Source organism: Sus scrofa, chromosome 1 (assembly GCF_054392235.1).
Source record: "Sus scrofa isolate SSC_HxYL_T2T_F1_AM1 chromosome 1, Sscrofa_HxYL_maternal_Yorkshire_Landrace_v2.0, whole genome shotgun sequence".
NCBI lineage: Eukaryota > Metazoa > Chordata > Mammalia > Artiodactyla > Suidae > Sus > Sus scrofa.
Window position 1 is genome coordinate 87,398,064 of NC_139383.1, and position 13,016 is coordinate 87,411,079.

The window sequence follows — 13,016 nt, forward strand, 5'->3', positions numbered from 1 at the left end:
TTTTTAATAATTTTTTAACATTTAAAGGTACACATATAAATTAAAAGGTATCGATTTAATGTAATCATATTCTCAAAGTCGTTGCTAAGTGGGAATTTTTATATCCAATTCCTTTTGATTCTTTGGTAATGAAATATTCATGAATGAGGTTCAAATGAAACTCCAACTAATCCTGACTGTATTATAGTACTGTACTATAATGAAAAAAATAGGAAGATCAAATTTGATTCTAGGATTTTCTAAATCCTAAAAGAGTAATTATATAATTACTATATAATTAAAAATATTTTTAATCTGAATGGTCATATATGTTATGCTTTTTTGATTGGACAATACTTAAATTTGTGTTAAGTTTTAGGAGTATATACCTAAAGTTTAAATTTGAACCATAACTTCATTGGATGACAAATATGCCTAAATGTTTTTAATAAAAAATTTAACTCTCATAGTATATGAGAGTTCTTGTCTACTTTTTAATTTTAATGTTAGGTTCATGTCTACTTTTTAATGCTGATGTTGAAGTTTGAAGATGGTGAAATTAATAACACATCATTTTATTTTATTTATTTATTCTTGTATTTTTTAAATTTTTTGCTTTTTCGAGCCATACCTGTAGCATATGGAAATTCCTAGGCTAAAGGTCGAATCCAAGCTACAGCTGATGGCTTACGTCATAGCCACAGCAACACAGGATCCAAGCCATGTCTGCCACCCACACCACAGCACAGCTCATGGCAACACTGGATCCTTAACCCACTGAGCAAGGCCAGGGATCAAACCCACATCCTCGTGGATACTAGTTGGATCGTTTCCACTGTACCACAACAGGAACTCCAACACATCTCATTTTAACAAAAGTTCTAAAGTAGTTGAAAAACAACACAGAGGAATAAGACAGGAAATAAGAGTATTACTTTTATTATTAATACAGCTATGAAAATGTGTCCTTTATCTGCATGAATGTGTGCTTCTTAATACTGAACCCCAACACAGGTAGCACTGGGCCACGGTGTTTCTCCCTATGTGAGGCAGCTGCTTTGCTTCTTTAAAATGTAGAGCTGAATGTATACCTCACAAACAAGGCATAGGAATGGGCCATACTAAGCTGGTTTTTTCTTTTAGAGCACACCAATTAATTTACTCACTCTTCCCCTTAGAAAGTATGAGTAAAGAGGTTAAACGAGGCCAGGAGAGGGTTGCTGGTTGGTGGTGGAGGTCCTTGCACATGGAGGAGTGGGGAAGATTTGTTTCTCTCCAAATATTCCTCACTTTTTTAAAGTCTCTTTTTATTTGAGCTTGACTATTGAGCCCATGATCCAACAAGGCTGTGACCATTTCTTCAAAGGACATTTGGCCATCCTGGAGCTTTGCCTCCAACACTTAGTATCCTTCCTTTGAGAATCTTTCTGGAATATACCCTTTGGTGGGTTGTTCATGTTTTTCCCCTAGAAGGCTCCTAAATGGGTCAGACTAGTACATTAGTTAAAATTAAATCCAATCTCATAGCCAACAAAGGACTGATAGCTGTTACACATAAAGAACTCTTGAAATTTAACAGTAATCAAAACAATCCAAGTAGAAAATAGGCAAAAGCTATGAACAGATATGTCATCACTGAGTATATACAGATGGTAAATAAGCACATGAAAAGATATTCAGCATCATTAGCCATTAGTGAAATGCAAAGTAAAACTTGAATAATAATCTGTATACCTATCAGAATGGCTAAAATATAGTGAGAACACCAAATGCTGGGAAGGGTGTGGAGAAAATGAATCCCTCATGCCTTGCTGGTAGGAATGTAAAATGGTGAAGCCACTCTGGAAAACAGAAAATGAAAGTTTGGTACTTCCTTAAAAAAAAAACAAACTCTAAGCATAAGACTGCCGTATGATCCATTCATTGTACTCTTGGGGATTTATCCCAAGGAAACAAAACTTATTTTCCCACAAAATCCTGTACTCAAATGTATAACAGCTTTATTCATAATAACCAAAACCTAGAAACAACCCATATGTGCTTCAGTGGGTGCATAATTAAACAAACCATGGTGTATCCACACCGCAGAATACTACTGCATTAAACAGTAACAGCCTTTTGCTACACAACTTGATTGACTCTTGAGGAAACTTCATGGAGGATCCAGTCTTAAAGGTTATGTGTTATATTATTCCATATGAGGACTACCCTAGAAATGACAAAAGTATAGAGATGGAAAGCAGATTAGTGGTTGCTCAACATTGTGGGAAAGAAGTGCTGAGGAGGAGGAGAGATGGGTGTGATAACTAAAAGGGTAACACAGGGGATCTTTGTGGTGATAGAAATGTTGTGTTTCTTGACTGGGGTGATGGTTACACGAACCTACATGTGTCATAAACTTAGATGGAACTAAACACACATATGAATAGAAATAAAACTGGAGGCTTCTGAATAATATTAGTGGGTAGTACCCAGTTTATGATATTGTACCAATAGTTTTACAAGTTGTTACCATTGGGGAAAACTGGGTAAAGGATACAAGTAATCTATATTCGTATTATTTCGTAGAACTGTCTGTGAATCTATAATTATCTCAGTAAAAACATTTAATTAAAAAACAATAAAAAATTAAGAACAAACAAAAATCTAAGGCCATTCTTTTCATAAGATTTACTAAGGGCACACATTCCCATTCAGAATAATGACCAGCCATATTAGAGAGCCTACAATCAAGTACAAAATGATAACATTGGATATACCCTAATAATAAAATATCAACATTATAGAGCTCTTACAAGTTTAAATATTAACTCCCTTCCAACTCTGGTATCTCCAGGGAAAAATTAAAGTTCAAAGATTAAATACCTTAGCAGTTTAAAGTTTTAAGGTATTAAAATTTTAAAAATTCTCTTTCAGTTCAGTTTCCATGAAATTAAAGTTCACAGTTAATGTTCCTCAAAACTTTTCTTGTTCAATTTCAGCTTGATGCGTAGATAGAATTGAAGATTTTTCAGTGGCTGCAGCCTAAACTGCCTTTCACTGGAGAGAATGTAGTTCTTTCAGAGCTTTTAGAGTTAATAGGGGTTCTACCTCAGGGTTCCGTTGCACCCTTTTTTTTTTTTTTTTAAGAATTCAGCTCTGTATGTGGAGTATATGATTATCACAGCACAAGTCCAACACTGACATGATTTTAACAAAAATAAATTCCATTTTTAACCCTTGGAGTAGGAGTAGCATTCATTTCCTTCTGATACCTAACATTCCCTTTGGGGACAAATCATTTATAAAAATTATAGATTAAGATGTGTGGCTTTTAATTCTCTTTTAGTAGGCAGGAAGAATGGAGAACTGCAAAGGGAGAAGAAGAAATAAAGACTTATAGATCAGAAGAGAAGAGAAAACACTTCACTGTTCCAAAAGAAAATAAAATGCCCACTGTCTCAAAGGTAAATAGTAATAATTTTGGTGTTCAATATTTGTTTCATAAGTATAGGGACCATTTTAAGGCCTTTTTATAATTAAGGATGTTAATGTTGTAGGTTAATTAATGAAATAAAGTTAACATAGTTAACTCTTGATTGTCTTTGGATTATCTTTAAATCTTTAATATTATATTTCCTGCTTTCTAGCATACCTTTTCCCCAAATGCCAATTTTAATATGCCTGTTAAATCTAATAAATTATACCATTAACATAAGATCTTGTATTAGTTCTGCCTTTGGTGGCACACTCTAAGGCAGTGTTTTATTACCATTTTACTTGTTGTCCAATCCTTTTTTTTTTTTTTTTCTATTTTGTACCTATTACTGTAGATAATAAAGTCAGCTCTGCTGCTGTAAATAATAGTTCTCATTTTCTCCATTAAAGGAGGTAAACTGTCTCTACTAGTTTGCCCTGTTGGTTTTTCTGTTGTTCTACTCTGGAAAACATTTTTAATATAGTAGATTTCAATTGTTTATGCCCTAATCTGTGAGAGATACACCCTTACCTTCAAGGGGTCACAATTATCCATTCTTCTATTCCTTCTTTTCTTTTTAAACTATCTTAGCTTTAAAGCCTCAGAGCCTTCAGAGCTGAAGTTGAGGAAAATTATCAAACTTCTTTTCAGTTCCAAGTCACCATCTAACAAATGATCTAAACACAGAAGAAATAACTGGTCTCTTGACCCAGCTTTGTGCTCCTTCCTCTTCTTTGAGCTCCTCACACCTTCCAAATAGTCTTCTTTATCATAACTCTCTTTTTTGTTTTGCGTCTCTTTAGGGGACTCAAGTAGTCCTTTGCTGCTCTGTGTTTACCTTTACTAAGGTTACCACCCTGGGATCAGGAGGACTTCACACTGCTAGAATTTTTGTTAGTATAATTTGAAATAATCTTTTCTTTTTTAGCTTTTTGTCGTTGGTGGTTTTTTTCATGGTGACTGGAAAGCATAACTTTTTTTTTTTGGTGTCCTTTGCTCTGAATCCAAGGGTGTGGGGACTTAAATGTATATGATGATTATGAGTTTGTATTGCTACCACTTTATGGATGGAACATGGTAATACCTATTAAAATTAAAAAGGTGTGCTTCTCTTTTGATCCAATAGTGGTACTTCAAAGACTGATTTTTTTTTTTAGAAAAAAAGATTGATGTGATGTATATATGTATGTGTGCATGCAGACAGATATTTATAGCGTTTCTGGTGTCATAAACTGGGATAAGCTTAGTGTGTGCTTTAGTGGAAGAAAGGGAAAGTATCCTGACATATCTATACCCATGCAATACTATAGAGCTTTTTAAAGAAATGAGTTAGAGCTCACTCCGTAGCCTTGGAGAAATGTTCATGATGCATTTGTTAAGTGAAAAAAAACAAGTGATATAATGTTTATAACATGACTACATTTTTGTTTTTCAAATTTTATGAGAATGGAGAAAGGTTTGAAAGGACACCTAGTAGGCCACTCATAACATTGATAATCACAGATGTACAGATTATGCTTTTCATCTCAGAGTTGCATTATTTTTTTCTTGCTGATAATAGAGGGTTTTTCCTGTGCAGTTGGGTAATATAAATTAATACAGCAAACCATTTAGAAAGCAGTTACAAAGCTAGTTTTTGGTAATAGGTTTGATCCCCAAATTACAGTGCCTTAAATTTACTTATTTCTCTTAAATATTTATTTCTTTTAGGGAAATATATATATCTCTGGAAATATATCTCTCTCTGATAGAAAAGCCTTTCTAGGTGGTCAAGGTCTGGTATGATGCCGTTTGTGTTGGGAACTGAAGCTCTTTCAGTTTTTCTGATTGTCTTGTGTGTGAATTTGACCTCATGCCTAAAGAGGTCCACATTCTCCTTTAAGGCTGTGGGATAGAAGATCATTATCAGTGAGGAAAGCGCAGAGGGTACGGGTGCCCTCCCAAGTAAGGTTTTTTTGAAGTTGTTCTGCAACATTGTGCCAGATACCCATTGGCCACAATCAGTAACATGAAATTCTGACAATGAAAGTTTCCTTTTCTGTGCAAGAAGGGGGAGAAAAGTGTTGGTTGACAACCAGCTTTCCCTTGTGCATTATATATTAAGCCATTAAAAACATGTTTTTTGACATGGAATTTATCCTAAGGAATTACAAAATTGTGGATAAAGCTTTACAAAATGGGACAAATAGCATTTTTTAATGAAATAAATTTGAGTAGGTAGATATTACTTTCGATGAAATACTTTCAAGATTCATTACATTGTTAACAGTAACTTACTCAAAGTTTCTGAGATTATAATTAAACATTATTTTCTTTATTTTATATCTTTTACATATTCCCCCAATTTAACAAAATTACAGAACCCTCCAATAATGCTTTTAGAGAGAAACTATATGAAGAAAATCTTCTATCCTTGTATGTGAAAATGTCTTTTATTTCACTTGGCTCTTACAAGTAAGAGCCCCAACAAGAGTGGATCCAATGTGCAGGGAAGAAGTGACAAAACTGGCTGTGGGGAGGGAACTGGAGAGTGATATGGGTGGAGGAACAAGGAATGGTTGAACTCAGGTTTGCAGTATTCTGGGTCTCGAGGTACACACACCCCTCCCCCTTACACGTACTGCAAAATCTCTTTGAGGAGCACTGAGCAAGACCTAGATTTTTCTTTTGCTTCCCTTCCCAAGTGCAATATCACCACCCAACACACTTGTGAAACCAGAGCTGAACATATTCAGATATTCAAAATAGCATATTATTCTGAGAGATAAGAGAATATTGGAACTTTGATGTAGCAACAAGCTGTTTTGGAGAGGGTTCTATTAGAGAAGTTGGGATGAGATGTGTCCTTGAAGTAGAGAACTTATTGGATAGGTTGAATAGAAGAAGACTATGAAACACTGAAGATGAGTTAGTAAGCTGGAAAGCCTACTTGAAGAAATCTTCCAGAATGCATCATGAGATAAATTGATGGAGAAAATGTAGGGATATGTAAAGAACAAATATACATCTGTTTATGTAAGGTGCATGTGTATATCTACATAGATAGAGATTAGATGTACGTAGTAGAGAATAAACATTCTTTAGTCTTCAAAAACAAAATACACCGAAGGATGAAAGAGTTGAAAAAGTAACGAAACAGAATTTCCTGGAATTAACCTCTAGCTGAGCAAATGCGCAGTGTGCCACCTAGAATAAACAAGGAAAAAATAATATAAAATAAAAAATTTAAAACCTGAAGTACATGATAGATTTGAAAACATCGAAAAGCGAATATTCTGAAAGCTTCTGGAGAGAAAAAGAGAACCACCTTAAAACGAAAATGACTAATGTTAGAGTTTGATGCTAACAAAGTGGATTCCACTGAGACTACAGCTAGGAAAGTTAAGAGGAAATTAAGGAATCGCACCTACATTAAGAAAATTGTTTGCAACCATAACATGGTAGTTCTTATGCCAGTTTCTTGTTGGAATAGTGACTTCATGCTGAAGCCAAGTTCAAGGGATGGAAAATCACCTGTAAAGATGGCAGTGCAAGTGTGGAACCATGTAGCGTAAAGCTCTGAAGCATCCTGCCACGGACTTGTCTAACTGACAAGCCCTGGGTGCCTGTCCCTCCAGTTTGTGTTGGAACTGTCCCTGTGGACTGGTTTGAGGTGGTATTTGCACCTTTGCTTCAGTCATCATTACAGCTGAAATAAATAAAGTCTGTTTGTGTGCACCATGAAGCTTTGAATCAAAGTCTTCTGAGGACAGTGTGGTTTTCAGTGTCAAGTATGTATCAAAGATGCTCACCATGTTAGTATGACTCCTAATAGCAAAAATAACCCATTAATGGAAGCAACTGGCTTCACAGCTCAAGTGATTATCCGGAGCCATCCAGGCCAAGTTAGTGCCAGCTCTGCACCCTTTCTGGATTGCCCCACAGTTTACATTGCTTGCAAGTTTGCTAAGCTGAAGGAGAAGGTTGAACGATGTTCTGGAAGGAAGCTTCTGAAAGATGGCCTCAAATTCTGAAAAGGTGGTGGTGGTGCCTGCCTCTCTTGATACAGTTCCTGGCAATTCCCCATGTGTGCTGAGAACTCCTCTTTTTGATTGCTCTCCCCTGGGTCATTTTATTATTCATGACACAAGAGAGATGTTTGCTGTGGGTGTCACCAAAGCAGTGGACACGAAGGCAGCTGGAGCTGGCAAAGTCACTGTGTCTGCACAGAAAGCTCAGAAGGCCAAATGAACATCATCCCCAATACCTGCCATCCCAGTCCAGGCATAATCACTGGTGGAAAAACCATTGGCTTGTCTCCACCAGCCATTTAAGTTGAATAGTGAAAGAATGGTTAATCATAACAATGCATCATAAAGCCTTGAAGGAGGATTTTCCCTTGTGGCTCAGCAGGAACTTGACTAGTGTCCATGGGTTCAATCCCTGGCCTTGCTCAGTGGGTTAAGGATTTGGTGTTGCCTTGAGCTGATGCATAGGTTGCAGATGCAGCTTGGATCTGGCATAGCTCAGATCCCTCATTGCTGAGGCTGTGGTGTAGGTGGGCAGCTGCAGCTCCAATTTGACCCCTAGCCTGGGAACTTCCATGTGCTGCAAGTGCGGCCCTAAAAAGCAAAAAAAAAAAAAAGAAGAGACATAAAAAAAAGTGTATAATTAATAGGTTCAAAATTACTTTCTGTCACCACTTTAAAAATAGTGTCCCTTTTGTTATTGTATTATTTATTGTATGATGCATTGTATGTATATGTCTGGTGTCAGCCTCTTTTTATGAAAAGGTAATTTTTAGTATTTTCCCTTTATTTTTTATATTCTCAAATTGGGGGTTTTTTCAGGTGTAAATTCTTACGTTGAGTTGGTTCATCTCTGAAACATCTTGGACTTTGAATTATTTTGATTATTCTTAGTTTTCTCATCTGCTGCAGAAGACTTTTCCCACATTTCAGCTGCAGCAGAAGAGAGAGCCAGTCACCTGGTATCCAAGCTTCATGGTGATAGGTTAATTTTGTGATCATCATTTGGTTTTCTAGTTTGCCTCACAGTCTGTGGTCTTCTTTCCTATGTCTGTTTTATATGTTTGGTGTGAGTACAAGAGAATTCATTGTTAGCCTTATTCCATTATTATGAGTCCTTAAGTCTTCCCCACTTAAATCAGAAAAAAAATGTTTATAACTTGTCAATCATAAGGAATTTCAACATATCACAAACCTGTGCTTTAACTTAAAAACTTATAAAAATATTTGAATTGGTACTATAATCTAGTCTACATAGGTGATACCTTAAATATGAATGGGTTTTTTAAATTAAAAAATAGAACTTTTAAAGTAAAAAGCATGCTCTTTAAGTGTACTGTAAATAAATGTGATTTACTTCTTTCCAGAATCATGCTCATGAGCATTTCCTGGATCTTGGAGAATCCAAAAAGCAGCAGGCAAATCAACACAATTATCGTACGAGATCTGCATTGGAAGAGACTCCTAGACCTTCAGAAGAGATAGAAAATGGCACCAGTTCTTCAGATGTGAGAGCTCAGCATATTCATACATTGTTTCCATTTGTACTTATTTAGTTAATGTAACTTTTTTTGTTTGTTTGTTTTTGTCTGTCTTTTCTAGGGCCGCTTCCCTGTGGCTTCCCTGTGGCTTATGGAGGTTCTCAAGCTAGGGGTCTAATCGGAGCTGTAGCTGCCGGCCTACGCCACAGCCACAGCAATGCAGGATCCGAGCCGCGTCTGTGACCTACACCACAGCTCACGGCAATGCCAGATCCTTAACCTACTGAGCAATGCCAGGGATCAAACCCGCAACCTCATGGTTCCTAGTCGGATTCGTTAACCACTCTGCTATGACGGGAACTCCAATGTAACTTCTTATTCTTTGCATTCATTGCTATATCTATAGATATAGCTCAAACATGATTATTTCTAGGTCTTAAAATGATAATGATAACTGAAGACTTACTTACTGTGTGTATGTTCCAGGCATGGCACACGTATTGATAGTCTCAAGTCCACCAAACAAATGCATATGAATTAATTATTCCCATTATGAAGGCTTGGAGGTTCAAAGATGTTTAGGTGACACACTTTCCTGACTATTAAAGAGTAGAGCAAAGATTAAACCCAGGTTCCTTTCACTCTTAAAGCCAAACTTTTTAAGTGGTACCTTGAAGCTCTAATTTATGGACTGTAACTAATTGATAGACACTTGACAGTTTGCATTAGTTTTTAATCTCTGTACCAGTTTATAGCTTTCTCAATGTAATTTTTTAAAATACTCCTTATGTATAATTATTTCCATAAGTTTCACTGTCCCAACTAAATTATATATTCTTTGAGCAGAGGCAGTCAATTTGTAGTCACAAGTCAGTCCTACTTAGCACTTAGAGCTGTCTTCTTCCTTCGCCCCATTCTCCCTATCACCCCTTCACCCACATTTATGTCAAAGACTGTGGGATCTGAAATACTGACAACTAAACATTTTTTAAGTCATGTGGTACTTTGCAATATTAGGCATATATAGGGATACTCCACATATATTCTCTGTGGACAGAGCAATATTAACTCAAACTGTGTTAATATTTGAGTTGTGTGAGTGTATTCTAACTGTAATTTAAAATTAGTCTTCAGTGGCTTTAGGCCCTAGTAAGACCAATCTGGCAAAAAGGTAAAATATACTCATTATGTTAACTTGACACATGACAATTTAGGTATACCACAAAACAAAATATATGTGTGCTAATTATTTGCATTTAGTAGTTCTCTATGTTTGAAAGATGCAGTATTATTTTTCTAAATATTAAGCTTCTATAAAAATTTTAACATGATTTAGCTCATTAAAAGATGTATCTCCAGATACATCTGCTACGTAAGAAATTTTACTAAATCTTTTATTTGTCTGTAAAACTATTTTGTTTACACCTTAAATATGTAGAGGGGAACAATGAGAACAGAATATCGCCTTGGGCACAACATATTAGTTAAAAATGAAAGAATCCTGGGGCTTTTGGTTCAAATATTTTGTACTTCTGCATAATATATCTTTATTTTGTAATTTTATATTTAGAATGTAGAAGTATGTTGCTGTTCTCCTCCTTTAAAGAAGTGATATACTAGAAGTGGGAAAGATCAGACCATTTGTGTAAATTTTTTTCAGTTATACTGAGCAGGGGTTAAATTTGCTAAATAAAATTTTTCTACTGGATTTTGATCTTTTCATATTCACTTAGTTTTCAAAGCTTTGTAGAATAGTTATATAATACATTCTTCATTTTTAAGAGGTCAAAAGGGAGAATTTTTCTCCCAAAATATAATATTCATCTAGTAAAAGAATGTATCCTATTATCCTCATGAAAAATGATTTGAATATGGAGTTCTCATCATGGTGCAGCAGAAACGAATCCATCTAGGAACAGTGAGGTTGCGGGTTCTATTCCTGGCCTCGCTCAATAGGTTAAGGATCTGGCATTGCCATGAGCTGTGATGTAGGTTGTAGATGCAGCTCGGATCTGGCATTGCTGTGGCCGTGGCGTTGGCTGGCACCTCTAGCTGTGATTAGACCCCTAGCCTGGAACTTGTGGCTGTTTGTAACACTGTAACCATTCTTGTGTAGAGTGGGTCTAAGCATCAAGTAAAATGATCTGAGTTCAAGATAGGCTTTGTTGCATAATAATTACGGCCTTGGATAAATTTCTTAACCTTTTTAAGCTTTCATTTCTTTTATTTAAATAACTATTTCCTATCATCAGCACTGTTTTGTTTAGAGCAAATAGGATGATATATACAAAGTGCTTAGAGTAATTTCTGATCATAAGTAAAAGCTTAATGTGAGCTACTGTTTTTATTAGAGCAAGATTTTGTGGGAAAAAACACCAATTTTTATAAAGAAAATGGCTTTACAGGTGGTATCCTATGTTGACCAGTGAATATTACTAAAGAGAAACACTATTTGGGTAGTTTTTAATCCTCTATTGTGTATATATATATATATATATATATATATATATATATATAAAAAATAATAAGAGTTAGAATATCCTCTTTTATGTGATAAAGCTATTTTAATAACAATAATAATATATAAAAGTTATTACATATAAAAAAATAAAATTGTTTATTCATTCAAAAAAAAGTTATTACATATAAATTATCTTGATACAGATACATAATAAAATAATAATAATAAAAAGTTCCTGAATTTAAGCTTTTTTCTTTTTCTTTCTTATTTTTTCCTCTTTTTATGGCTGCACTTGCAGCATATGGGCTTCTGGGCTAGGGGTCTAATCAGAGCTGCCCCTGCCACCCTACACCACAGCAATGGCAGCACCAAACCCGAGCTACATCTATGCTTTCAGCAACATGGGACCCTTAACCCACTGAGCGTGGCCAGGGGTGCATTCTCATGAAGACAGTGTCCTTAACCCTGCTGAGCCACTATAGGAACTCCCTAAATTTAAGCTGCTTAAAGCCTCTATGGAAAAAGAAAATGTAAATTTTTACCAAGAAGTAAAGTTGATTTCAACTCTTAATATCAACCAGTTAGAAGATGTGTTAGAAGGCTTAAAAAATTAATCCATCTAAGAGATTGCTTTAAATCCAGTATTAGTAAGTATTATATCTTTGGATACACTTAATATTTTGACATATTTAATAATTTTGTAAAAATGAGACCTTTGTTTTATAGTTAACTTAAATCAAGTTTTGATATAAATATCACAATATGATTGATACTATTAGGTATCAATGATATTTTCTATAATCATAAAATGTAATTCTGTAAAACTGTACAATAAAATATGTACTCATTATCTCTTAGGAAGGTGAAGTTGTTGCTGTCAGTGGTGGAACCTCTGAAGAGGAAGAAAGAGCATGGCACAGTGACGGCAGTTCTAGGTAATTTAATAAATTTTTATTCTTTTACATGTAATGTAAATTTTATAGGAAGATGAAGGTTCTTTTCTATCAGAAACATATATCAGTCTCTTTGGGTTTAAAATTGGTCCTTCAGAGATTTTTTTGTAATTACATAAAAGATTTTTTTCTTCGCTACTAGAAAACAATTTTTGATTATTTCAACTAGATCTATAAAATGACACTTTAAACTTTTTCTTAGTTGATATTTTATCTTTTGAATGCTATTATATTTGTAACACTGAATCACAAGCAAGTTTGAAGACTGGTTTTGAAAAATAGGCATTAAATTATGGAAGTAGTGAGATTATATAGAATTAACTGTCTTTTGTGAAATTTGTTGAATGCTAATAATATTTTCTTCTAGCAGTGAGAGTAAACTTTCCCTTTTTCCTGTTACTCTCACACCACTTACCACATAAGTAAGGATTTCTTCAGCTCCTTGTACTGGTGGTTCGCATTGTTATAGGGCTTAATGGCCTTGGCCAGTCTTGGTCTTAGTAACAAGAAGGGGTAGAACCTTTGGGAATAGTAATTATGTTTAGCCCCTTATACTTACTCTCCAGCAATACTAGCTCCTAGAATTGCCAATGTAACCAAGATGCTATAAAAATTCTATACCTCTCATTATCATGGACTTTCCTATTTCCAGAACAGTGACTCCCAGTAATGATATAC

General features: G+C 35.1%; 1 protein-coding gene across 7 annotated transcripts in view; it reads left to right on the top strand.

The window, feature by feature from the left end:
- Window positions 1–13,016, top strand: part of PHIP (pleckstrin homology domain interacting protein) — a 130,528-nt gene that overhangs the window by 81,034 nt on the left and 36,478 nt on the right. For 4 of the 7 annotated variants that reach the window (XR_014807727.1, XM_021092177.2, XM_021092190.2 and 1 more), the window contains 3 exons: window positions 3,308–3,425; window positions 8,811–8,951; window positions 12,244–12,320. Coding sequence is in view for 6 of the 7 variants with exons in the window: in XM_021092177.2 (XP_020947836.1) it covers window positions 3,308–3,425; window positions 8,811–8,951; window positions 12,244–12,320 (336 nt within the window). In the remaining variant the exon portion in view is untranslated. The remainder of the gene's footprint in view (window positions 1–3,307; window positions 3,426–8,810; window positions 8,952–12,243; window positions 12,321–13,016) is intronic. The other 3 variants (XM_021092205.2, XM_084964304.1, XM_084964307.1) reach the window with 1 other exon arrangement.